The sequence below is a fragment of the Aquarana catesbeiana genome, linkage group LG09, assembly GCF_042186555.1.
Source record: "Aquarana catesbeiana isolate 2022-GZ linkage group LG09, ASM4218655v1, whole genome shotgun sequence".
Classification (NCBI taxonomy): domain Eukaryota; kingdom Metazoa; phylum Chordata; class Amphibia; order Anura; family Ranidae; genus Aquarana; species Aquarana catesbeiana.
Genome location: NC_133332.1, coordinates 2,392,768 through 2,417,460, shown reverse-complemented (window position 1 = coordinate 2,417,460; position 24,693 = coordinate 2,392,768). Strand labels below are relative to the sequence as shown.

General features: G+C 47.3%; 1 protein-coding gene across 6 annotated transcripts in view; it reads left to right on the top strand.

The window, feature by feature from the left end:
* Nucleotides 1–10,022: 10,022 nt before the first annotated feature.
* The window catches only part of RTN2 (reticulon 2), a 37,499-nt gene continuing 22,828 nt past the window's right edge, over nt 10,023–24,693 (top strand). The window contains exons 1-4 of one of the 6 annotated variants that reach the window (XM_073598074.1): nt 10,023–10,193; nt 12,583–12,633; nt 19,277–19,321; nt 19,406–19,741. In XM_073598074.1, coding sequence (XP_073454175.1) covers nt 10,163–10,193; nt 12,583–12,633; nt 19,277–19,321; nt 19,406–19,741 — 463 coding nt within the window. In that variant the 5' untranslated portion in view covers nt 10,023–10,162. The remainder of the gene's footprint in view (nt 10,194–12,582; nt 12,634–19,276; nt 19,322–19,405; nt 19,742–24,693) is intronic. The other 5 variants (XM_073598072.1, XM_073598075.1, XM_073598073.1 and 2 more) reach the window with 5 other exon arrangements.

The window sequence follows — 24,693 nt, the reverse complement described above, 5'->3', positions numbered from 1 at the left end:
TCACCGCATGCTGTATATGGAGGACATACAGAGGATAAACCGGGGAAACCCCCCACACTGCACCCCCCCCCATAATGACATCTCCACTACCCCCCCCCCCCATAATGACATCTCCACTACCCCCCCCCCCCCATAATGACATCTCCACTACCCCCCCCCCCCCCATAATGACATCTCCACTACCCCCCCATAATGACATCTCCACTACCCCCCCCCCCCCCATAATGACATCTCCACTACCCCCCCCCCCCCCATAATGACATCTCCACTACCCCCCCCATAATGACATCTCCACTACCCCCCCCCCATAATGACATCTCCACTACCCCCCCCATAATGACATCTCCACTACCCCCCCCCCCCATAATGACATCTCCACTACCCCCCCCCCCCATAATGACATCTCCACTACCCCCCCCATAATGACATCTCCACTACCCCCCCCCCATAATGACATCTCCACTACCCCCCCCCCCCATAATGACATCTCCACTACCCCCCCCCAACACTGATATTTCCCCTCCCCCACACACACACCTTTACTGTCTGCTCCTGGCTAGTGTTGGATTCCTCTGATAGTACAAAGTCCAGCAAAATCCGAATATCTGGAGAAGAGAAATATAGGACAAAACTTTCCATCATCATCTGTGTAATGTGTACCCTGAATCCGGTGGGCTGTCACCCCAACAATGACCCCACCAAATATCTCCTCCCCCTCTATATATAATATATTATACAGGAGTGACATCACCGCTCTCCAGATATAAGATATATTATACAGAGTGACATCACCGCTCTCCAGATATAAGATATATTATACAGAGTGACATCACCGCTCTCCAGATATAAGATATATTATACAGAGTGACATCACCGCTCTCCAGATATAAGATATATTATACAGAGTGACATCACCGCTCTCCAGATATAAGATATATTATACAGAGTGACATCACCGCTCTCTAGATATAAGATATACAGTGAGCCTTACAAAGAAATGAAGGGTCTATAATTTTTATCATAGGTGTATTTTATATGATAGAGACAGAATATCAACCAGAAATCCAGAAAAATCACACAATACAAATGTTATAAACGAAGTAAAATAAGTATTTGACTCCCCAAGCAAAACATAGTTACATAGTTATATAGTAGGTGAGGTTGAAAAAAGACACAAGTCCATCAAGTCCAACCTATGTGTGTGATTATGTGTCAGTATTACATTGTATATCTCTGTATGTTGTGGTCATTCAGGTGATTATCTAATAGTTTCTTGAAGCTATCAATGCTCCCCGCTGAGACCACCGCCTGTGGAAGGGAATTCCACATCCTTGCCGCTCATGACTTAGTAGTTGGTGGAGAAACCCTTGTTGGTGATCACAGAGGTCAGACGTTTCTTGTAGGTGGTGATCAGTTTCCACACATCTCAGGAGGGATTTTGGTCCACTCTTCTCTACAGATCTTCTCTAAATCCTTAAGGTTTCTTGGCTGTCTCTTGGCAACTCAAAGTTTCAGTTCCCTCCATACATTTTCTATAGGATTAAGGTCTGGAGACTGACTAGTCCACTCCATGACCTTAGTGTGCCTCTTCTTGAGCCACTCCTTTGTTGCCTTGGTGATATGTTTTGGGTCATTGTCATGCTGGAAGACCCATCCATGACCCATCTTCAGTGTTCTGGCTGAGGGAAGAAGGTTCTCATCCAAGATCTTACAATACATGGTCCCGTCCATTGGCCCCTCAATACGGCAAAGTCGGCCTGCACCTTTAGCAGAGAAACAGCCCCAAAGCATCATGTTTCCACCTCCGTGTGTGACTGTAGGGATGATGTGTGACTCTAGGGATGATGTGTGACTGTAGGGATGATGTGTGACTCTAGGGATGATGTGTGACTGTAGGGATGGGGTGTGACTGTAGGGATGGGGTGTGACTGTAGGGATGATGTGACTGTAGGGATGATGTTTGACTGTAGGGATGATGTGTGACTGTAGGGATGATGTGTGACTCTAGGGATGATGTGTGACTGTAGGGATGGGGTGTGACTGTAGGGATGGGGTGTGACTGTAGGGATGATGTGACTGTAGGGATGATGTTTGACTGTAGGGATGATGTGTGACTGTAGGGATGATGTTCTTAGGGTCATAGTCACCATTTTTCTTCCTCCAAACCCGGCGAGTCGAGTTAATGCAAAAGAGCTGAATTTTGGTCTCCTCTGACCACAGAACTTTCTCCCAATCCTTCTCTGAATCATTTAGATGTTCATTGGCAGACTTCAGACGTTCCTCTACATGTGTCTTCCTGAGGAGAGGAACTCGCCGTGTTTGGAGGAAGAAAAATGGTGACTATGACCTTAAGAACACCATCCCTACAGTCACACATCATCCCTACAGTCACACATCATCCCTACATTCAAGCACGGAGGTGGAAACATGATGCTTTGGGGCTATTGCTCTGCTAAAGGTACAGACTGACTTTGCTGCATTGAGGGGCCAATGGACGGGACCATGTATTGTAAGATCTTGGATGAGAACCTTCTTCCCTCATCCAGAACACTGAAGATGGGTCATGGATGGGTCTTCCAGCATGACAATGACCCAAAACATACCGCCAAGACAAGGAGTGGCTCAAGAAGAAGCAAATTAAGGTCATGGAGTGGCCTAGCCAATCTCCAGACCTTAATCCTACCGAAAATGTATGGAGGGAGCTGAAACTTTGAGTTGCCAAGAGACAGCCAAGAAACCTTAAGGATTTAGAAAAGATCTGTAAAGAAGAGTGGACCAAAATCCCTCCTGAGATGTGTGGAAACTGATCACCACCTACAAGAAACGTCTGACCTCTGTGATCACCAACAAGGGTTTCTCCCCCAACTACTAAGTCATGTTTTGCTTGGGGATCAAATACTTATTTTACTCACTGAACTGCAACTCCATTTATAACATTTGTATTGTGTGTTTTTTTCTGGATTTTTGGTTGATATTCTGTCTCTATTATATAAAATACACCTATGATAAAAATTATAGACCCTTCATTTCTTTGTGAGTGGGCAAAACTTACGCAATCTGCAGGGGAGACGATCACTATTTTCCCCGCTGTATTATACACAATTACATCATCTATATACTGTATGTGGCTCCCGCTGGATTACCGTATCTCTGTCCCTCGGTCACCAGGCTCCGTACGCTGCTCCTCATATCTGCCATCCTCAGGAGGACTCCTCCGCACCCCAGTAGTGAAGCTCCTCGTATGGGCAGTCTGAGATCTGAGGACACAGAGATGGAGATACTACTGATCCAATACACAGTAGATCTCCACCAGTCAATGGATATGATCAGACATACACAGCTCAGTGACTGCCTGCATTGTAATAATCCAACAATGAGAAATAATAATCCGAGGTGTGACTCCAGCATGCTGGAAAACTGATCACAGACTTGTCACAGCCGGGCACTGGAGGAAGAATCAGATTGTGATGAGTATCTATCAGTGATGAGTACTGTCAGGGCTGGGCTCAGCCCTTTCTTCTCTGAGCTGGCTGCTCACCTGTCGGCTAATTGCCAGCTCCTATCTCTCCACAGTGACTCACCTGTTGATGATATCCTGCTCGTCAGTCCTGCCGCTGTTCTGCCCCAAACGCCCTGTCCATTATTCCATGAAGCCTGTGCTCCAACAGGAAGACTAGAGGGACAGTATCACTGATGCATGCATTGTCACTGCTCACCATCCTCGTGGCTTCCTCAAATGGTGACAAGACAGTGCATGCATCCTTGATCAGTAGCCACTGGCAAGGCGAAAAGAAACCAAGCTCCCCTGACCCTGTCCTGGTGCCATACTCACACAGGTACTCCTTGATGGCCCTCTGCTGTGTGTGCAGCCACTGCAGCATTACCAACGTTGAGTTCCACCTGGTGGGCATGTCACAAATGAGGCGGTTCTTGGGCAGGTTGCATTCCCTTTGGTCAGCCAGCTGAGCACTGGCATTGTATGACCGGCTGAAATGACCACAGACTTTTCTGGCCTGCCTCAGGAGATCTTTTAAGCCTGGGTACTTGCTCAAGAACCGCTGCACCACCAAATTCAAGATGTGTGCCAAACAGGGAACCTGTCAGAGGGTGGTGAGAAGGTTGGTGCCTTTGTCTCATTCAACCATTCCTGGCTGAAGCTGGCGTGGCGTCAACCACCTCTGAACCTGCCCCTGCAGAGCTGACAGAATCTCTGCCCCAGTGTGGCTCCTGTCCCCTAAGCAGACCAACTCAAGCACCGCATGGCATCTAGTAGCCCCTTGAACGCCTACGGAGCACCGCTGGTTCAGAGGACAAATCTGCACAGGAAGAGGCCATAGAGGAAGAAGAAAAGGAGGGGGAGCAGGAGAGAGCTGTGGCAGAATCACCACTAGCATTTTGGAGGCGTGGTGGCAGAACAGTCTCCAACAATACTGAACCCTGTCCTGCATCCTTCCCAGCTGCCAGCAGAGCTACCCAGTGCATCATGAAGGAAAGGTAACGTCCCTGCCCATGCCTGCTGGACCATGAGTCAGCAGTAATATGCACCTTACTGCTGACCGCACTGTCCAACGAGGCCAAAACATTGCCATCCACATGCTGGTAGAGAGCCGGAATGGCCTTCCGTGAAAAGAAATGGCATTTTGGAACCTGCCATTGAGGTACAGCACATTCCACAAATTCACGAAAGAGGGCAGAGTCTACCAGCTGAAGAAGCTCAAGTTGCAGTGCTAGCAATTTAGCCAAACTAGCATTCAGATGCTGAGCATGTGGCTGGCTGGGACCGAATTTCTTTTTACGGTTCAGCAACTGGGGTAGGGAAATTTGCCTGCTAAAATTAGATGGGGGTGTACTGATAGCAGATTGGCTGCAAGTACTTGGGACACCTATAGCTACACCTTCATTCCTCTATGTGCAGGTTTAAGAGAGGACTGGAGGTATAGTGGGGTTGGAGATCCCAGATGAGGAGCAAGGAGAAGTCCGCCTGTCTTTGATGTGGGTCTTTTGTGGTGCAGCTACCAACGAACTGCATGGGAGGTCTTCAGTATCTATCAGTTATGAATATCGGTGAGCAGTATTTTATTAGTGATGAGTATTTATCAGTGATGAGTATCTATCAGTGATGGGTATCGGTGAGCAGTATTTATCAGTGATGAGTATCTATCAGTGATGAGTATCTGTGGTGAGTATCGGTGATGAGTATCTATCAGTGATGAGTATCTGTGGTGAGTATCGGTGATGAGTATCTATCAGTGATGAGTATCGGTGTGCAGTATTTATCAGTGATGAGTATCTATCAGTGATGAGTATCGGTGAGCAGTATTTATCAGCGATGAGTATCTATCGGTGATGAGTATTGGTGAGCAGTATCTATCGGTGGTGAGTATCAGTGATGAGTATTTATAAGTGATGAGTATCTATCGGTGGTGAGTATCAGTGATGAGTATTTATTGGTGATGAGTATCTATTGGTGATCAGTACCTACCAGTGATGAGTATCTATTGGTGATGAGTGGTGGGTAACGATGACACGTATCAGTGATGAGTATCTATTGATCATGAGTATTTATCAGCGATGAGTATTGGTGATGAGTATCTATTGGTGATCAGTACCTATCAGTGATGAGTATCTATTGATGATGAGTATCTATCGGTGATCAGTATCTATCAGTAATGAGTATCTATTGGTGATCAGTACCTATCAGTGATGAGTATCTATCAGTGATGAGTGATGGGTAACAATGATAAGTATCAGGTGATGAGTATCTATTGATGATGAGTACTTATCAGCGATGAGTATCAGGTGATGAGTATCTATTGGTGTTGAGTATCTATCGGTGATGAGTATCGGTGATGAGTATCTATTGGTGATGAGTATCTATTAGCGATGAGTATCAATGAGTGTTGGTTATGAGTATCTATAGGCGATGAGTATTGGTGATGAGTATCTATTAGCGATGAGTATCAATGAGTGTTGGTGATGAGTATCTATCGGTGATGAGTATCTATTGGTGATGAGTATCGTGATGCATTTCAGTGAGGAGCAGTCATACTGAGCAGTGAAAGGTCTTCTTTATCCTCAGACAGTCCCATATATAGAACGGACGGCTCTCAGTGGAACCTTCTACAGGTGGACAGTGTAAGGTGACAGGAATGGTAGTTGTACATAATCCCCCCGCATGCGGGACAATCTCTGCTCTGCCGGCCCTTCTCTTCAGATTGTATTGTCCAGGTGGTGTGTCTGACGTAGAAGGTCCAATGGTCTCAGCGATGACATTCACCTACCTATGTGACCACCTACCACCTATGTGACTCACCTACCACCTATGTGACCACCTACCACCTATGTGACCACCTACCACCTATGTGACTCACCTACCACCTGTGTGACTCACCTACCACCTATGTGACCACCTACCACCTATGTGACCACCTACCACCTATGTGACTCACCTACCACCTATGTGACCACCTACCACCTATGTGACCACCTACCACCTATGTGACCACCTACCACCTATGTGACTCACCTACCACCTATGTGACCACCTACCACCTATGTGACCACCTACCACCTATGTGACCACCTACCACCTATGTGACTCACCTACCACCTATGTGAACAACAAAGTGATTTTGCGCAGAACACTAAGGACAATAACACGTCACAATATAAAATAAAGGAATAAATAACATGTGAAAAAATGTAATTAGAGTGCTTGGTTGCTACATGTGGAATTCTACGTGAAAGATCCAAGTGATCCTATGAAGGTAGTGATAATACAAAACCATATCAATAATGATGAAGAATAATGATGACGTGTGAAAAAATAGGTTGAATGTGAAATAACAATAAAGATTCATGGAAAAAAGCGTGATGGTATAAATCAATTAATGCATCACTGAGTCCGCACCAATGGTGAATGTTGTTCATGAATCTTCTCATCTACCTATATGACTCACCTACCACCTATGTGACCCACCTACCACCTGTGTGACTCACCTACCACCTATGTGACTCACCTACCTATATGACTCACCTACCACCTATGTGACCCACCTACCACCTATGTGACCCACCTACCACCTATGTGACTCACCTACCTATATGACTCACCTACCACCTATATGACTCACCTACCACCTATATGACTCACCTACCTATATGACTCACCTACCACCTATGTGACCCACCTACCTATATGACTCACCTACCACCTATATGACTCACCTACCACCTATATGACTCACCTACCTATGTGACTCACCTACCTATGTGACCCACCACAGCAGAGATGAGGAATATTTCCAGACTAAGCACTGAACTCACCGGTCTCATTTCCATCTGGAAGGTCCATGTAGGAGCAGAGGACTCTGCGATGGTACCAGGCAGTACTAGGCGGAGGCTCATGCGATCGCACCACCAGCAGGACTGCGATTCCAGACATGACAGCATAAGAGACCCAGAAGAGAACTACTAGTCTCCCGCGGAGACGCACCCAGAACTCAGAATTCTGCTCCAAGGGGTGCACAGGCAGAAGATGCTGGAACTCCATCCTTGGCTCTCCCCATCGGCCTCTCCGGCCTTCTTATAGAGGACTGTGTGCTGAGTAGAAGGTCACAGAGAGGTGTGAGGAGGAGAAGAAGAGGAGGAGGACATTCTGTACCCAGCATGACAAATAACACCTTCTATAGAAATACATAAATACTTGGCCAAGAAGATTCCACAGTTCTGGAAAATAAACTCCGTACAAAACAGGCGCCAACCGCACTACATGTCCCAGACTGGGGGAGGGGGGGGACACAGAACTGGAGGATAGAAACTGGAAAATCTCTACTGCCTGAAATACTGACACCGGATGACCGGAAATATGGACACCGGATGACCGGGAATATGGACACCGGATGACCGGGAATATGGACACCGGATGACCGGAAATATGGACACCGGATGACCGGAAATAAGGACACCGGATGACCGGAAATATGGACACCGGATGACCGGGAATAAGGACATCGGATGACCGGGAACATGGACACCGGATGACCGGGAATATGGACACCGGATGACCGGAAATATGGACACCGGATGACCGGAAATATGGACACCGGATGACCGGAAATAAGGACACCGGATGACCGGAAATATGGACACCGGATGACCGGAAATATGGACACCGGATGACTGGGAATATGGACACCGGATGACCGGGAATAAGGACACCGGATGACCGGGAATAAGGACACCGGATGACCGGAAATATGGACACCAGATGACTGGGAATATGGACACCGGATGACCGGAAATATGGACACCGGATGACTGGGAATATGGACACCGGATGACCGGAAATATGGACACCGGATGACTGGGAATATGGACACCGGATGACCGGGAATAAGGACACCGGATGACCGGGAATAAGGACACCGGATGACCGGGAATATGGACACCGGATGACCGGGAATAAGGACACCGGATGACCGGGAATATGGACACCGGATGACCGGGAATATGGACACCGGATGACCGGGAATATGGACACCGGATGACCGGGAATAAGGACACCGGATGACCGGGAATAAGGACACCGGATGACCGGGAATATGGACACCGGATGACCGGGAATAAGGACACCGGATGACCGGGAATAAGGACACCGGATGACCGGGAATATGGACACCGGATGACCGGGAATAAGGACACCGGATGACCGGGAATAAGGACACCGGATGACCGGGAATAAGGACACCGGATGACCGGGAATAAGGACACCGGATGACCGGGAATATGGACACCGGATGACCGGGAATAACATTGTATCAGTGTGTGATCTCCTCGATCGTTATTCTGTACATTGTATTGGTGTGTGATCTCCTCGATCGTTATTCTGTACATTGTATTGGTGTGTGATCTCCTCGATCGTTATTCTGTACATTGTATCGGTGTGTGATCTCCTCGATCTTTATTCTGTACATTGTATCGGTGTGTGATCTCCTCGATCGTTATTCTGTACATTGTATCGGTGTGTGATCTCCTCGATCGTTATTCTGTACATTGTATCGGTGTGTGATCTCCTCGATCGTTATTCTGTACATTGTATCGGTGTGTGATCTCCTCGATCGTTATTCTGTACATTGTATCGGTGTGTGATCTCCTCGATCATTATTCTGTACATTGTATCGGTGTGTGATCTCCTCGATCTTTATTCTGTACATTGTATCGGTGTGTGATCTCCTCGATCGTTATTCTGTACATTGTATCGGTGTGTGATCTCCTCGATCATTATTCTGTACATTGTATCGGTGTGTGATCTCCTCGATCGTTATTCTGTACATTGTATCAGTGTGTGATCTCCTCGATCGTTATTCTGTACATTGTATCAGTGTGTGATCTCCTCGATCGTTATTCTGTACATTGTATCAGTGTGTGATCTCCTCGATCGTTATTCTGTACATTGGATCAGTGTGTGATCTCCTCGATCGTTATTCTGTACATTGTATCAGTGTGTGATCTCCTCGATCGTTATTCTGTACATTGTATCAGTGTGTGATCTCCTCGATCGTTATTCTGTACATTGTATCAGTGTGTGATCTCCTCGATCGTTATTCTGTACATTGTATTGGTGTGTGATCTCCTCGATCGTTATTCTGTACATCGTATCAGTGTGTGATCTCCTCGATCGTTATTCTGTACATCGTATCAGTGTGTGATCTCCTCGATCGTTATTCTGTACATTGTATCAGTGTGTGATCTCCTCGATCGTTATTCTGTACATTGTATCAGTGTGTGATCTCCTCGATCGTTATTCTGTACATTGTATCAGTGTGTGATCTCCTCGATCGTTATTCTGTACATTGTATCAGTGTGTGATCTCCTCGATCGTTATTCTGTACATTGTATCAGTGTGTGATCTCCTCGATCGTTATTCTGTACATTGTATCAGTGTGTGATCTCCTCGATCGTTATTCTGTACATTGTATCAGTTTGCTGTCATGGTAGCGGCGGTGGTTGTGGCCCCCCCTCCTCCTCCGTGGTCCTTTGTCTGTGCGGAGCCCCTCCCAGCGGCCCCAGTCTGTGTGATGGTGTGTGTGTGTGCGGGTGTATATGGTGAGTATAGTGTGCTGTGCCGGGGCTGTATGGGTGTCACAGGCGATCGGAGGATATGGGACACGTCCTGTCGTTCACACATTGCAGTAAGTCCGTCCTGCTGTGTCATTCTGTCCTTCTTCTCCTCTCCATCCATTGTGTCTGATTGTGAGCCACCCCGCCGCAGGCCTGACACACACACACATATATATATATATATACACATGTATACTCACATATACACACGGGCATGTATACACTAATATATACACACACATACATGTATACTCACATATATATATATATGTACACAACTAGCTGCATACATGTGTCATGTCCATCATCTATTCTCCATATGTGTATATCCCGGGTGTGATTGTACCTTATAGAATATCTCTGTATCTGTTTCTGGGACTCATTCGCAAATCTTGTTTTTGTTCCACCACCTGTGCATTGGGGAACATATATAGAGGATCATATATGGGGGTACACATACAGAGGATCATATATGATCATACGTTGGGGTACACATACAGATCATATATGAGAATACACATATAGAGGATAATATCTGGGGGTACACATACGGAGGATCATATAAGGAGGTACACATACAGAGGATCATATATGGAGGTACACATACAGAGGATCATATATGGGGGTACACATACAGAGGATCATATATGGGGGTGCACATATAGAGGATCATATATGGGGTACACATACAGAGGATCATATAAGGGGGTACACATACAGAGGATCATATATGGGGGTGCACATACAGAGGATCATATATGGAGGTACACATACAGAGGATCATATAAGGGGGTACACATACAGAGGATCATATATGGGGGTACACATACAGAGGATCATATATGGAGGTACACATACAGAGGATCATATATGGGGTACACATACAGAGGATCATATATGGGGGTACACATACAGAGGATCATATATGGAGGTACACATACAGAGGATCATATATGGAGGTACACATACAGAGGATCATATATGGGGTACACATACAGAGGATCATATATGGGGGTACACATACAGAGGATCATATATGGAGGTACACATACAGAGGATCATATATGGAGGTACACATACAGAGGATCATATATGGGGTACACATACAGAGGATCATATATGGGGGTACACATACAGAGGATCATATATGGGGGTGCACATACAGAGGATCATATAAGGGGGTACACATACAGAGGATCATATATGGGGGTGCACATACAGAGGATCATATATGGGGGTACACATACAGAGGATCATATATGGAGGTACACATACAGAGGATCATATATGGGGTACACATACAGAGGATCATATATGGGGGTACACATACAGAGGATCATATATGGAGGTACACATACAGAGGATCATATATGGAGGTACACATACAGAGGATCATATATGGGGTACACATACAGAGGATCATATATGGGGGTACACATACAGAGAATCATATATGGGGGAACACATGCAGTGGATAGTATATGGGGGTACACATACAGAGGATCATATATGGAGGTACACATACAGAGGATCATATAAGGGGGTACACATACAGAGGATCATATATGGGGGTGCACATACAGAGGATCATATATGGAGGTACACATACAGAGGATCATATAAGGAGGTACACATACAGAGGATCATATATGGGGGTGCACATACAGAGGATCATATATGGAGGTACACATACAGATGATCATATATGGAGGTACACATACAGAGGATCATATATGGGGGTACGCATACAGAGGATCATATATGGGGGTACACATACAGATGATCATATATGGGGTACACATACAGATGATCATATATGGGGTACACATACAGAGGATCATATATGGGGTACACATACAGAGGATCATATATGGGGGTACACATACAGAGGATCATATATGGGGGTGCACATATAGAGGATCATATATGGGGGTACACATACAGAGGATCATATATGGGGGTGCACATATAGAGGATCATATATGGGGTACACATACAGAGGATCATATATGGGGGTACACATACAGAGGATCATATATGGGGGTACACATACAGAGGATCATATATGGGGGTGCACATATAGAGGATCATATATGGGGTACACATACAGAGGATCATATATGGGGGTGCACATATAGAGGATCATATATGGGGGTACACATACAGAGGATCATATATGGAGGTACACATACAGAGGATCATATATGGGGGTACACATACAGAGGATTATATATGGGGGTACACATGCAGAGGATCATATATGGGGGTACACATGCAGTGGATAGTATATGGGGTGCACTCTTGTTATATGGAGTACACAGTCATTATATAGAGGTATGTCTCTTCATATATTGTCCTTATACTACCATCCCCCGGTCTATAATATCAGTTCCTATCATACTGTATATACCCCACTCAGTGTACATTGGTAATAATAATATATGTCTGCTCTTCCTGCAGAGGACGCTCCATCTACTACCTCTAGCACCCCGGACTCCTGCCCCCCGGATGGTATGAGCTCTGTATACATTATATAGAGGGATCTTCTCATACATAATGACCGGTCTGTAGGATCTTATTATATGATACAGATATATAATAACTGGTCTATATGGAGGGATCTTGTTATATAATACCTGATCTATATGTACAGTATGTGACAAAAGTAAGTACACCCCTCAGTGACATTTGTGTAAATCTTTTCTTCTATCTTTTCATGTGACAACACTGAAGAAATGACACTTGTCTACAATGTAAAGTAGTGAGTGTACAGCTTGTATAACAGTGTAAATTTACTGTCCCCTCAAAATAACTCAACACACAGCCATTAGGCCCCTTTCACGCTGGGGCGGGGGCGTCGTCAGCGGTAAAACGGCGCTATTTTTAGCACTGCTTTACTGTAATTTTAGCGGCGTTATTCAGGCGCTAGCGGGACGGTTTTATCCCCCTGCTAGCGGCCAAGAAAGGGTTAAAACCACCACAAAGCGCTGCTGCAGCAGCGCTATGCCAGCAGTATAGCCACACTGCCCCATTGATTTTAATGGGCAGGAGCGGTGAAGGAGCGGTGTATACACCACTCCTTCACCGCTCCAAAGATGCTGCTACCAGGACTTTTTTTACTGTCCTGCCAGCGCACCGCTCCAGTTTGAAAGCACTCGGGGCTTTCACATTGGAGACACAGCAGCGGCTCTTTCAGGGCGCTTTGCAGGTGCTATTTTTATCGCTGTAGCACCTGCAAATCGCACCCGTCTGAAAGGGGTCTTAATGTCTAAACCGCTGGCAACAAAAGTCAGTACACCCCTATGTGAAAATCTCCAAATTGGGCCCAAAGTGTCAATATTTTGTGTGGCCACCATTATTTTCCAGCACTGCCTTAACCCTCTTGGGCATGGAGGTCACCAGAGCTTCACAGGTTGTCACTGGAGTCCTCTTCCCCTCCTCCATGATGACATCACAGAGCTGGTGGATGTTAGAGACCTTGCGCTCCTCCACCTTCCGTTTGAGGATGTCCCACAGATGATCAATAGGGTTTAGGTCTGGAGACATGCTTGGCCAGTCCATCACCTTTACCCTCAGCTTCTTTAGCAAGGCAGTGGTGGTCTTGGAGGTGTGTTTGGGGTGGTTATCATGTTGGAATACTGCCCTGCGGTCCAGTCTCTGAAGGGAGGGGATCATGCTCCTCTTCAGTATATCACAGTACATGTTGGCATTCATGGTTCCCTCAATGATCTGTAGCCCCCCAGTGCCGGCAGCACTCATGCAGCCCCAGACCATGACACTCCCACCACCATGCTTGACTGTAGACAAGACACACTTGTCTTTGTCCTCCTCACCTGGTTGCCCCCACACACGCTTGTCACCATCTGAACCAAATACGTTTATCTTGGTCTCATCAGACCACAGGACATGGTTCCAGTAATCCATGTCCTTAGTCTGCTTGTCTTCAGCAAACTGTTTGTGGACTTTCTTGTACATCATCTTTAGAAGAGGCTTCCTTCTGGGATGACACCCATGCAGACCAATTTGATGCAGTGTGCCGCGTATGGTCTGAGCACTGACAGGCTGACCCCCCCACCCCTACAACCTCTGCAGCAATGCTGGCAGTACTCATACGTCTATTTCCCAAAGACAACCTCTGCATATGACGCTGAGCACGTGACCTCAACTTCTTTGGTGGACCATGGCGAGGCCTGTTCTGAGGGGAACCTGTCCTGTTATACCGCTGTATGGTCTTGGCCACCGTGCTGCAGCTCAGTTTCAGGGTCTTGGCAAACTTCTTATAGCCTAGACCATCTTTATGTAGAGCAACAATTCTTTTTTTCAGAACTCAGAGAGTTCTTTGCCATGAGGTGCCATGTTGTACTTCCAGTGACCAGTATGAGAGAGTGAGAGCGATAACACCAAATTTAACACACCTGCTCCCCATTCACACCTGAGACCTTGTAACACTAACGAGTCACATGACACCGGGGAGGGAAAATGGCGAATTGGGCCCAATTTGGACATTTTCACTTAGGGGTGTACTGACTTTTGTTGCCAGCGGTTTAGACATTAATGGCTGTGTGTTGAGTTATTTTGAGGGGACAGTAAATTTACACTGTTATACAAGCTGTACACTCACTACTTTACATTGTAGACAAGTGTCATTTCTTCAGTGTTGTCACATGAAAAGATAGAAGAAAAGATTTATGCAAATGTGAGCTGTATACTTACTTTTTGTCAGATATAGATTATATATATATATATATATAGATTATATATATATATATATATATATATATATATATATATATATATACATACATACATACATACATACATACACACACACACACACACACACATACACACACACACACACATATATATATACACACACACACACACATACATATAATGGCTGGTTTGTATAGAGATATTATTATATGATAGTGATATAAAATAACTGGTCTGTAGAGAGATTATATATTATATTGATGCTAATTTATAAGGACCAGTCAGTATATAAGGATATTATTATATGATAGTAATATATAATACCCGGCCTGTAGGGGTGTAACAAAATGTCACGCACTCCACTTGAGTGCTTTCATCACAAAGCGCTTCCTCCCAGTCTGAATATAGATATCAGATATTCCAACAACTCACAAGCACAAAACAAGATGATACTTGTTTAGTTGCTGAACATGGACTCTTTTATTAGAACCAAAATACAAGTCTTATATACAGTAAAAGAGGAGGTCCCTCTCTCCTGCTCATATTACTCTAATGCCCCGTACACACGAGTGGATTTTCCGTCGGAAAAAACTTGGATGTTTTTTCTGATGGAATTCTGCTCAAGCTTGCCTTGCATACACACGGTCACACAAAAGTTCTTTGAACTTTCGACTCTCAAGAACACGATGACGTACAACGCTACGACGAGCCGAGAAAATTAAGTTCAAAGCTTCCGAGCATGCGTCAAATTGTTTCCGAGCATGCGTAGGAATTTTGGGAGTCGGAATTTGTACAGAGGATAGCATTTTCGGATAGGAACTTTTCCCAACCAAATAGAGAACAGCAAAAGACCGATGGAGCATACACACGGTCGCATTTTCCACATTTTCTGGGTGGTTTTTAACATTCCGGGGCTCGGTCTGCTGCTGGGCAGAGGGGCCAATCGCCCCAGCCTCCTGAAGCTGTAGAGACACTGTAGGTGCTATGCAGTGGCCAGCGGCGCTCTGCCCTGTTGCCAGTGATTCAGCTGGGAGTAGCAGCTTTACTACATCAGCTTGTTGCTGGAGAGAGGGGCCAACTGCCCCGGCTCCCTGGAACTCCACAGTTGTTGCCGGTGCTGGGCAGAGGTTGGTAGCACTCTGCCCTGTTGCCAGCACTTCTGCCGGGGACTCCACAACCTCTGCTCTGGCTAACCGTTGGGCCAGGAGGCTGAGTTCCTCCACTCCCAAACTGTGTAGCTGCCATTGGGGAGGTGAGCCAGCTGCTTCCTTTTCTATTCCCTCATCTGGCTGCTGGGACGACATGTCTGTGGTACTGTCTCCCAGGTGCACAGATCTTTGCTGGGGAGGAAAGTCCGCTTCCTCCACCCTGGCCAACTATTGGGGAGGGACGACGAACACCTCCTCTCCCTTCTCCCCCTGTATCCTGATCTGCTGCTGGGAAGTGACCACCTCCTTCTCACCCTGAGCCTCCAGAACTGCCACAGATGTGGGGCAGAGGTCTTGGACCCTCTGTCTGGTGGCCAGCGCTTCAACTGGGGAAGTTCCTTGCAACTCCACAGATACTACTGTTGGTGCTGGGCAGAGCACAGTGAAGTTTGGCCCTAATACCAGCTCTTCTGCTGGAGGCTCATCAAGGTCAGTCAGCACTTGCTGGATCCGCCATAAGACCTCCTCCTCCATAGCTGCAGGGGCAGGTTGGCAAAGCACACTATAACTCTGCCACATTGCCGACTCTTCAGCCAGGATTTCAGAGTTGTCACCTGGTATTTTCTGATAGTCCCAGGCAAAGGGAGCCCAGCCCTGGCGCTGAGCAGAGTCTAGCAGCCGTCTGTAGGCGATCTCCAGCTCCCATTCCTGAACGGCCAGAAACTCCAAATCTTCCTGTGCCCAGTGCACTTCTGAGCAGTGGCGTCTCCAGCTTTCATATTTAGGGGGGGCACATGGGGGGACAGGGACAAAAATAGGGGGGCAATATAAAATGCAAATATATATATATATATATATATTTTATCTATCCTGGGGCCCTTTACCCCTTTACTACGATCCCACAACGGCCCTTTCACATGTTCTGCAGTGAGCTCCCTTCCTACTGGGGCCCCCAGGGTGACAGAGAACAAGAGATATATGTCACCAGCATACCAAGAAAATATAAGGGTCCAAAGCAGTGGGAGAACTATCAGGGTTGCAAAGGTTGTCTTGCCACCGGGCCCTGGTGTTCTGCCACTGTGGGGTTCCCCAGCCTCCTCTTGCTGTCCTGCCCCTGCTATTGACAGCGCTGGTCAGGCATTTCTTGGAATTTACAGGCTCGTTCTCCTGTCCTAAGGACGGGAGAAATCAGTCTGTTTTTTCAGTAACAGAGTCCTGGTGGAGTCCTTCCTGCAACTCGCTCTTCTCCCTGCCAATGAGGATGCAGGGGAAGAAGCAGATCGGGCGGCTGTGGTTGTGTGAGCGCTTGCATTATGCAGTGTCAGCGAGCAGAGGGAGGGGGGAGGAATCACCCGCAGGAGCTGACTGGGGACGTTCTCCCTCTCAATAGAGACTGTGTTACCCCAGCGGTGGCCCGAGTAAGATGCGGCACATCCGATATGAATACAAACAAAAAGAAATTGCCTTTTTGTAAAAAAAAAAAAATAAAAATGTTTTTTTTTTTGGGGGGGGGGGGGGGGGGGGGGTCAGGGCCCCCTCTGGCCCCCCCCTAGGGTCGCCATTGCTTCTGAGATGTTCAGTAGCCCTTCTCTGAAATCCATGATTTCGTCAAACCGCCACTCCAAATCACTCCCACAGTTAGGGTCCCCTGTCAGCTTCACATACAACAGTCCCAAGCCGCCATAGCCAAAGCCTTCCGTTGGGCTGTCATCCGCTATCCAAGGGCATGCTTGGGATACATGCCACCGGAGGGCTCTGTAGCTCTCATCCAGCCGCATCTCTGCCCAGACCAGCCTGCTTAATTCAGCTGTCTGCTCCTTGTGCGTTTTTTCTCCCAAAAACAGCACCCGCAATCCATACTGCGACCAGTACCTTTCATGGATGGAACGTTTTGCTGGTGTCGCTGTTCACGGGCTAGCGCTTCCTTCCACAGTTTGCAGCAAATAGAATCAAAACATCCCAGCAGGACCTGCTCCAATACGGGTCCTCTGTGCTGTATCTGCATCTCTCGTAACCTCCTTCTGAATTCCTCTTCCATGGCGGCTGGTATCTGTACCTCTCCTCTCCTCTCCTCTCCTGCTATCTGGACCTTGGATCCAGGTGGAGGTTTGGATGTCCCAGACTGCAGGAAGCATCCCACTGCTTGCCACCATTGTAACGCTACGTCCCACACTCTGCTTGAGTGCTTTCATCATATACCACTTCCTCCCAGTCTGACTCTAGATATCAGATATTCTAACAACTCACAAGCACAAAACAAGATGATACTTGTTTAGTTGCTGAACAAGGACTCTTTTATTAGAACCAAAATGCAAGTCTTATATACAGTAAAAGAGGAGGCCCCCCCCTCCTGCTCATATTACTCTAACAATACACCTGTAACCAGAAACAGAATTAACATGAGCTAATTAACTAATCCCTTAAAGCAGCCGATGTGACTCCATGCCCTCCTGAGCATTGTTATGATTAATCAGGATTTCACTACAGATCAGACTTGTTGTCACTGAGCTTCACACAATAGATTATACATTATCATAAACATCAACACAGAACTCCCTCATACAATAGCAAGGTTAATTAGAACAAACAACAATGGGTGAAATACTCTTAGAAGCTGTGGCAAGCCAGACCAAACTCATTTACATTATAAAAGACAACAGACAGGTGGCTGGAGTTGATGACATTAGCATCTAACAGTATGTGTCCCAACAGTATGAATCAGTCGCTATTTCTAATATGACATATAAAGGGTCCCCACAGTCTGTGTGTCTTGGGGGACATGGACCTGAATCTAAAGTAACACCACCTCAAGGGTCCCCAGGCATACAGCTCACAAGAGCACCATTCCCCCAAATGCCAGGGCCCATAATAGGCAAGAGGCTAGCATTCAGTCCCCTCCAAAAGCCTCTGTCCTGGCTAGGTCTGTCACAAGGCGTATCTACTATTATACTGTATAGTGACCGGTCTGTATAGTATTTCCTCGTTGTTACTGTTTTTGGAATGTTTTTTCCCTCCACAAATTTCTATCCTCATCCCTCACAAGGGACCCCTGAACGGCGTTGTTAATATCCTCCCACAGATTTGAGAGGGGAAGATATTCTGCTGTGCTCAGGGGACTTCCTGCTCAGTAATTGTACCGTTTCCTGTTCGGGTCACCCAGTGCCTGGCTGCCATTTTGTTTGTATATGTCGGTGTAGACTGTCCCGTGATTTTCTCTCATGCCGTGTTTCTTGTCCTCCCTCAATTGGCCTTCCGGCTCTTCATGTCTGTGTGTGAACCAATGAGATCAGAAGTCCATATGCCAGACTCCTCCTATCCGGCCCCCGCGGATCAGTGTAGGTGTTTCCCAATTCACAGAGCGCAGGGAATAGGGACTTGCCTCCATCACCGCCTATCTCACCTTTGTATATTTATTGCAGATGATGCGGATGACACCACGGTGACCCTGGCTGACCTGTGGCCCCTACCTTCACCTCAGGAACCCACCTTCTCCTACATCACTATTGGAAGCTCCATCCCTATAGCCCGCCCCCCAGCTAGGGGCCGCAGGGGGCGTGGCCTAGGCAGAGGGCAGGGTACTCGGAAAGAAGAACCAGGTGAGGACATAGTGTCCTATGTTCTTCTAGAGAAGGTGCGTCACATGACCCAAGCCCTGCCACCACTCAGGGGCCAGGAGGAGATGACCTTCATGGAACGACCTCAGCCAAGATTGGATCTTCACCAACCTCAGCCAAGATGGGATCTTCATGCTGTAGGTGAGAAGAATGAAATGTACATTGTGTAGAATCACAGAGAGCCCTGTTCCCCATGACACATGCAGATGGGTGATTAAAGGCTAACTGGAGGAGACACCAGTTTATGGGGTGTCGGAGATGTGTAGTGGTGTTGTAGAGTATTAGGGCTGGGGGGGGTGTAGGAGGTGCGTGCTGATCTTGTAGGGTGTCAGGCTGGGTGTGTATCGGTGTTGTAGGGTATCAGGGCTGAGTATCGGTGTTGTAGGGTATCAGGGCTGAGTATCGGTGTTGTAGGGTATCAGGGCTGAGTATCGGTGTTGTAGGGTATCAGGGCTGAGTATCAGGACTGAGTATTAGTGTTGTAGGGTATCAGGGCTGAGTATCAGGACTGAGTATTAGTGTTGTAGGGTATCAGGGCTGAGTATCAGGACTGAGTATTAGTGTTGTAGGGTATCAGGGCTGAGTATCAGGACTGAGTATTAGTGTTGTAGGGTATCAGGACTGAGTGTCATTGTTGTAGGGTATCAGGGCTGAGTATCGGTGTTGTAGGGTATCAGGGCTGAGTATCGGTGTTGTAGGGTATCAGGGCTGAGTATCGGTGTTGTAGGGTATCAGGGCTGAGTATCGGTGTTGTAGGGTATCAGGGCTGAGTATCGGTGTTGTAGGGTATCAGGGCTGAGTATCGGTGTTGTAGGGTATCAGGGCTGAGTATCGGTGTTGTAGGGTATCAGGGCTGAGTATCGGTGTTGTAGGGTATCAGGGCTGAGTATCGGTGTTGTAGGGTATCAGGGCTGAGTATCGGTGTTGTAGGGTATCAGGGCTGAGTATCGGTGTTGTAGGGTATCAGGGCTGAGTATCGGTGTTGTAGGGTATCAGGGCTGAGTATCGGTGTTGTAGGGTATCAGGGCTGAGTATCGGTGTTGTAGGGTATCAGGGCTGAGTATCGGTGTTGTAGGGTATCAGGGCTGAGTATCGGTGTTGTAGGGTATCAGGACTGAGTATCGGTGTTGTAGGGTATCAGGACTGAGTATCTGTATTGTAGGGTACCAGGACTGAGTATCATTGTTGTAGGGTATCAGGACTGAGTATTAGTGTTGTAGGGTATCAGGACTGAGTATTAGTGTTGTAGGGTATCAGGACTGAGTGTCAGTGTTGTAGGGTATCAGGACTGAGTGTCAGTGTTGTAGGGTATCAGGACTGAGTGTCAGTGTTGTAGGGTATCAGGACTGAGTGTCATTGTTGTAGGGTATCAGGGCTGAGTATCGGTGTTGTAGGATATCAGGATTATCATTGTTGTAAGGTATCAGGACTGAGTATCTGTGTTGTAGGGTACCTGGCCGGAGTATCAGTTTTGTAGGGTATCAGGACTAAATATATGTGTTGTAGGGTATCAGGGCCAGGTTATGAGGTGTAGGAGATGTTTAATGGTCTTGCAGGGTGTCAGTAATAGGGTTATGGGTTGTAGAAGGTGTGTGCTGGTCTTGTATGGTTCCAGGGTTGGGTTATAGAATGTAGGAGGTGTGTAGTGGTGTAGTAGGGTGTCGGGACATGGTTAAGGGATGTAGGAGGTGTGTTTTGGTCTTGTAGGTAGAGTGTCAGGGCTGGGTCATGGGATGTATGAGGTGTGTGCTGGTCTTCAAGGGTGTCAGAGCTAGGTTTTGGGGTGTAATAGATGTGTGGTGGTCATGTATGGTATCAGGGCTGACTTACTGTGTGTAGGATGTTTGTGGTTGTGTTATAGGGTGTGAGGGCTAGGTTATAGGGTGTGGGAGGTGTTTGGTGATCTTGTAGGGTGTCAGGGCTGGATTATGGGGAGAAATGAGATGTGTTGGTCTTGTAGAGTTTTAGGGCTAGGTTATGGGGTGTAGTAGGCGTGTAGTAGTGTTGTAGGTTGTCAGGGCTGGGTTATGGGGTGAAGGAGGCATGTTGTTGTGTTTGAAGGTGTCAGTAATGTGTTATTAGGTGGGGGGAGGGGGAGACATGTAGTGGTGCTGAAGGGTGTCAGGGCCAAGATATGTGGTCTAGGAGATATGTAGTTGTTTTGGAGGTATTAGGAATGGATACATTCTGAAGGGTAGAAGGTATGTTTTGGTTTTGGAGGGCAGCAGGGCTGGGTTATGAGGTGATGGGTTATGGGATGTAGGAGACATGTATAGGCTTTATAGTGTGTCAGGTCTAGTCTGTGTGGATTATAGGTTGTGTTGTGATGTTGCAGGGTGTTAGGGATGGGTATGGGGTAGAAGATGTATATTGGTGTTGTAGGTATAGGGATGTTTTGTGAAGTGGAGTGTAGTGGAATGTAGAATGTATGTAGTGGCTATGTAGAGTGTCAGAGCTGGGGTATAGAATGTAGGAGGTATGTAGAGTGTTGGAGCTGGGGTATGAGATGTAGAGTGTTGGAGCTGGGGTATGAGGTGTAGGAGGTATGTAGAGTGTTGGGGTTGAGGTATGGGGTGTAGGAGGTATGTAGAGTGTTGGAGCTGGCGTATAGATTGTAGGAGGTGTGTAGAGTGTTGCAGCTGGGGTATGGGATGTAGGAGGTATGTGGAGTGTCAGAGCTGGGGTATGGGATGTAGGAGGTATGTAGAATGTCTGAGCTGGGGTATGGGATCTAGGAGGTATGTAGAGTGTTGGAGCTAGGGTATGGGATGTAGGAGGTATGTAGAGTGTTAGAGCTGGGGTATGGGATGTAGGAGGTATATAGAGTGTTGGAGCTGGGGAATGGGATGTAGGAGGTATATAGAGTGTTGGAGCTGGGGTATGGAGTGTAGGAGGTATGTAGAGTGTTGGGGTTGGGGCATGGGATGCAGGAGTTATGAAGACTATTGGGGTTGGGGTATGGGGTGTAGGAGGTATATAGAGAGTGTTGGAGCTGGGGTATGGGGTGTAGGAGGTATGTAGAGTGTCGGAGCTGAGGTATGGGATGTAGGAGGTATGTAGAGCGCTGGAGCATGGAAAGTAGGAGGTATGTAGAGTGTTGGAGCTGAGGTATAGAATGTAGGAGATATGTAGAGTGTCAGAGCTGGGGTATGGGGTGTAGGAGGTATGTAGAGTGTTGAAGCTGGGGTATGAGATGTAGGAGGTATGTAGAGTGTTGGGGTTGGGGTATGGGATGTAAGAGGTATGTAGAGTGCTGGAGCTGGGGTATGGGATGTAGGAGGTATGTAGAGTATTGAGGTTGGGGTATGGGATGTAGGAGGTATGTAGAGTGTTGGCGTTGAGGTATGGGGTGTAGGAGGTATATAGAGTGTTGGGGTTGAGGTATGGGGTGTAGGAGGTATATAGAGTGTTGAGGTATGGGGTGTAGGAGGTATGTAGAGTGTTGGCGTTGAGGTATGGGGTGTAGGAGGTATATAGAGTGTTGGGGTTGAGGTATGGGGTGTAGGAGGTATATAGAGTGTTGAGGTATGGGGTGTAGGAGGTATGTAGAGTGTTGAAGTTGAGGTGTGGGGTGTAGGAGGTATGTAGAGTGTTGGAGTTGAGGTATGGGGTGTAGGAGGTATGTAGAGTGTTGGGGTTGAGGTATGGGGTGTAGGAGGTATGTAGAGTGTTGGGGTTGAGGTATGGGGTGTAGGAGGTATGTAGAGGGTTGAGGTATGGGGTGTAGGAGGTATGTAGAGTGTTGGGGTTGAGGTATGGGATGTAGGAGGTATGTAGAGTGTTGGGTTTGAGGTATGGGGTGTAGGAGGTATGTAGAGTGTTGGAGTTGGGTTATGGGGTGTAGGAGGTATGTAGAGTGTTGGGGTATGGGGTGTAGGGTGTAGGAGGTATGTTGTGGTGTTGTAGGGTGTTTGGATCAGGGAATGGAGTGTAGATTGTGTGTAGTGACTTTGTACGTTGTGGCTTATGGGGTGTATGACATCTTGTAGTGCTGTAGTGAAGACCAAGGTATTGGTTGTAGAATGTATGTAGTGGCTGTGTAGAGTGTCAGGGCTGAGTTATGGGGTGTAGGAGGGAGGTATGTTGTGGTGTTGTATGGTGCTAGGAATAGGTTATGGGATGTAAAACATCATGTTGTAGGGTGATACGACTAGGGGTTTTGAATGATGTGGAGACTAGGTTATGGATAATAGTATGTGCTATAGGGTGTTAGGACTGAGTTATGGGGTGTAGGGGGTGTTAGTGATGAGTTATGGGTGTGTTATAGGGCTTTAGGACTGAGTTATGGGGTGTACTGTAGGGTATTAGGGCTGAGATATGGGTTGATTGGGGGTGTGTAGTAGGGCGTTATAGCAGAGTTTTGGGGTTTTGTAGGGTGTTGGAACTGAGTTATGTGGTGTAGGGGTGTGTTGTAGGGGGTTAGGACAGAGTTATGGGGTGTAGGGGGTGTCTACTGTGATCACACCCCCAGATCCCCCACCACATACCTCCATTCTAATCACTCCTCCAGATCCTCCACTAGAATCCTCCTCCAGATCCCCTCCAAATCCCTCCACTCTGATACCTCCAGATAACCCCCTACCCCATCACACACACAATCCCCCCCACATCTCACCAGTCTGGCAGCACAGGGTACAGGGGGGTTATCTGTGTGCCATGCCACCCCTCCCCTGTGTACAGCATGGCGCTCACTGGCTGCACACTCCCCTACCGGGACCCTCTCCTCTACCGGGACCCTCTCCCCTACCGGCAACCTCTCCCTTACCGGGCACCCTCTCCCTTATTGGGCACCCTCTCCCCTACAGGGACCCTCTCTCAAACCGGGCACCATCTCCTCTACTGGGCACCATCTCCTCTACTGGGCACCCTCTCCCCTACCAGGCACCATCTCTCCTACTAGGACCCTCTCTCCACCAGTACCCTCTCTCCTAACGGCACCCTCTCCTCTACCGTCACCCTCTCCCCTACTGGGACCCTCTCCCCTACCGGAACCCTCTCCCCTACCGGAACCCTCTCCCGTACCGGGCACCCTCTCTCCTACCGGGCACCCTCTCCCCTACCGGGACCCTCTTCCCTACCGGGACCCTCTCCCC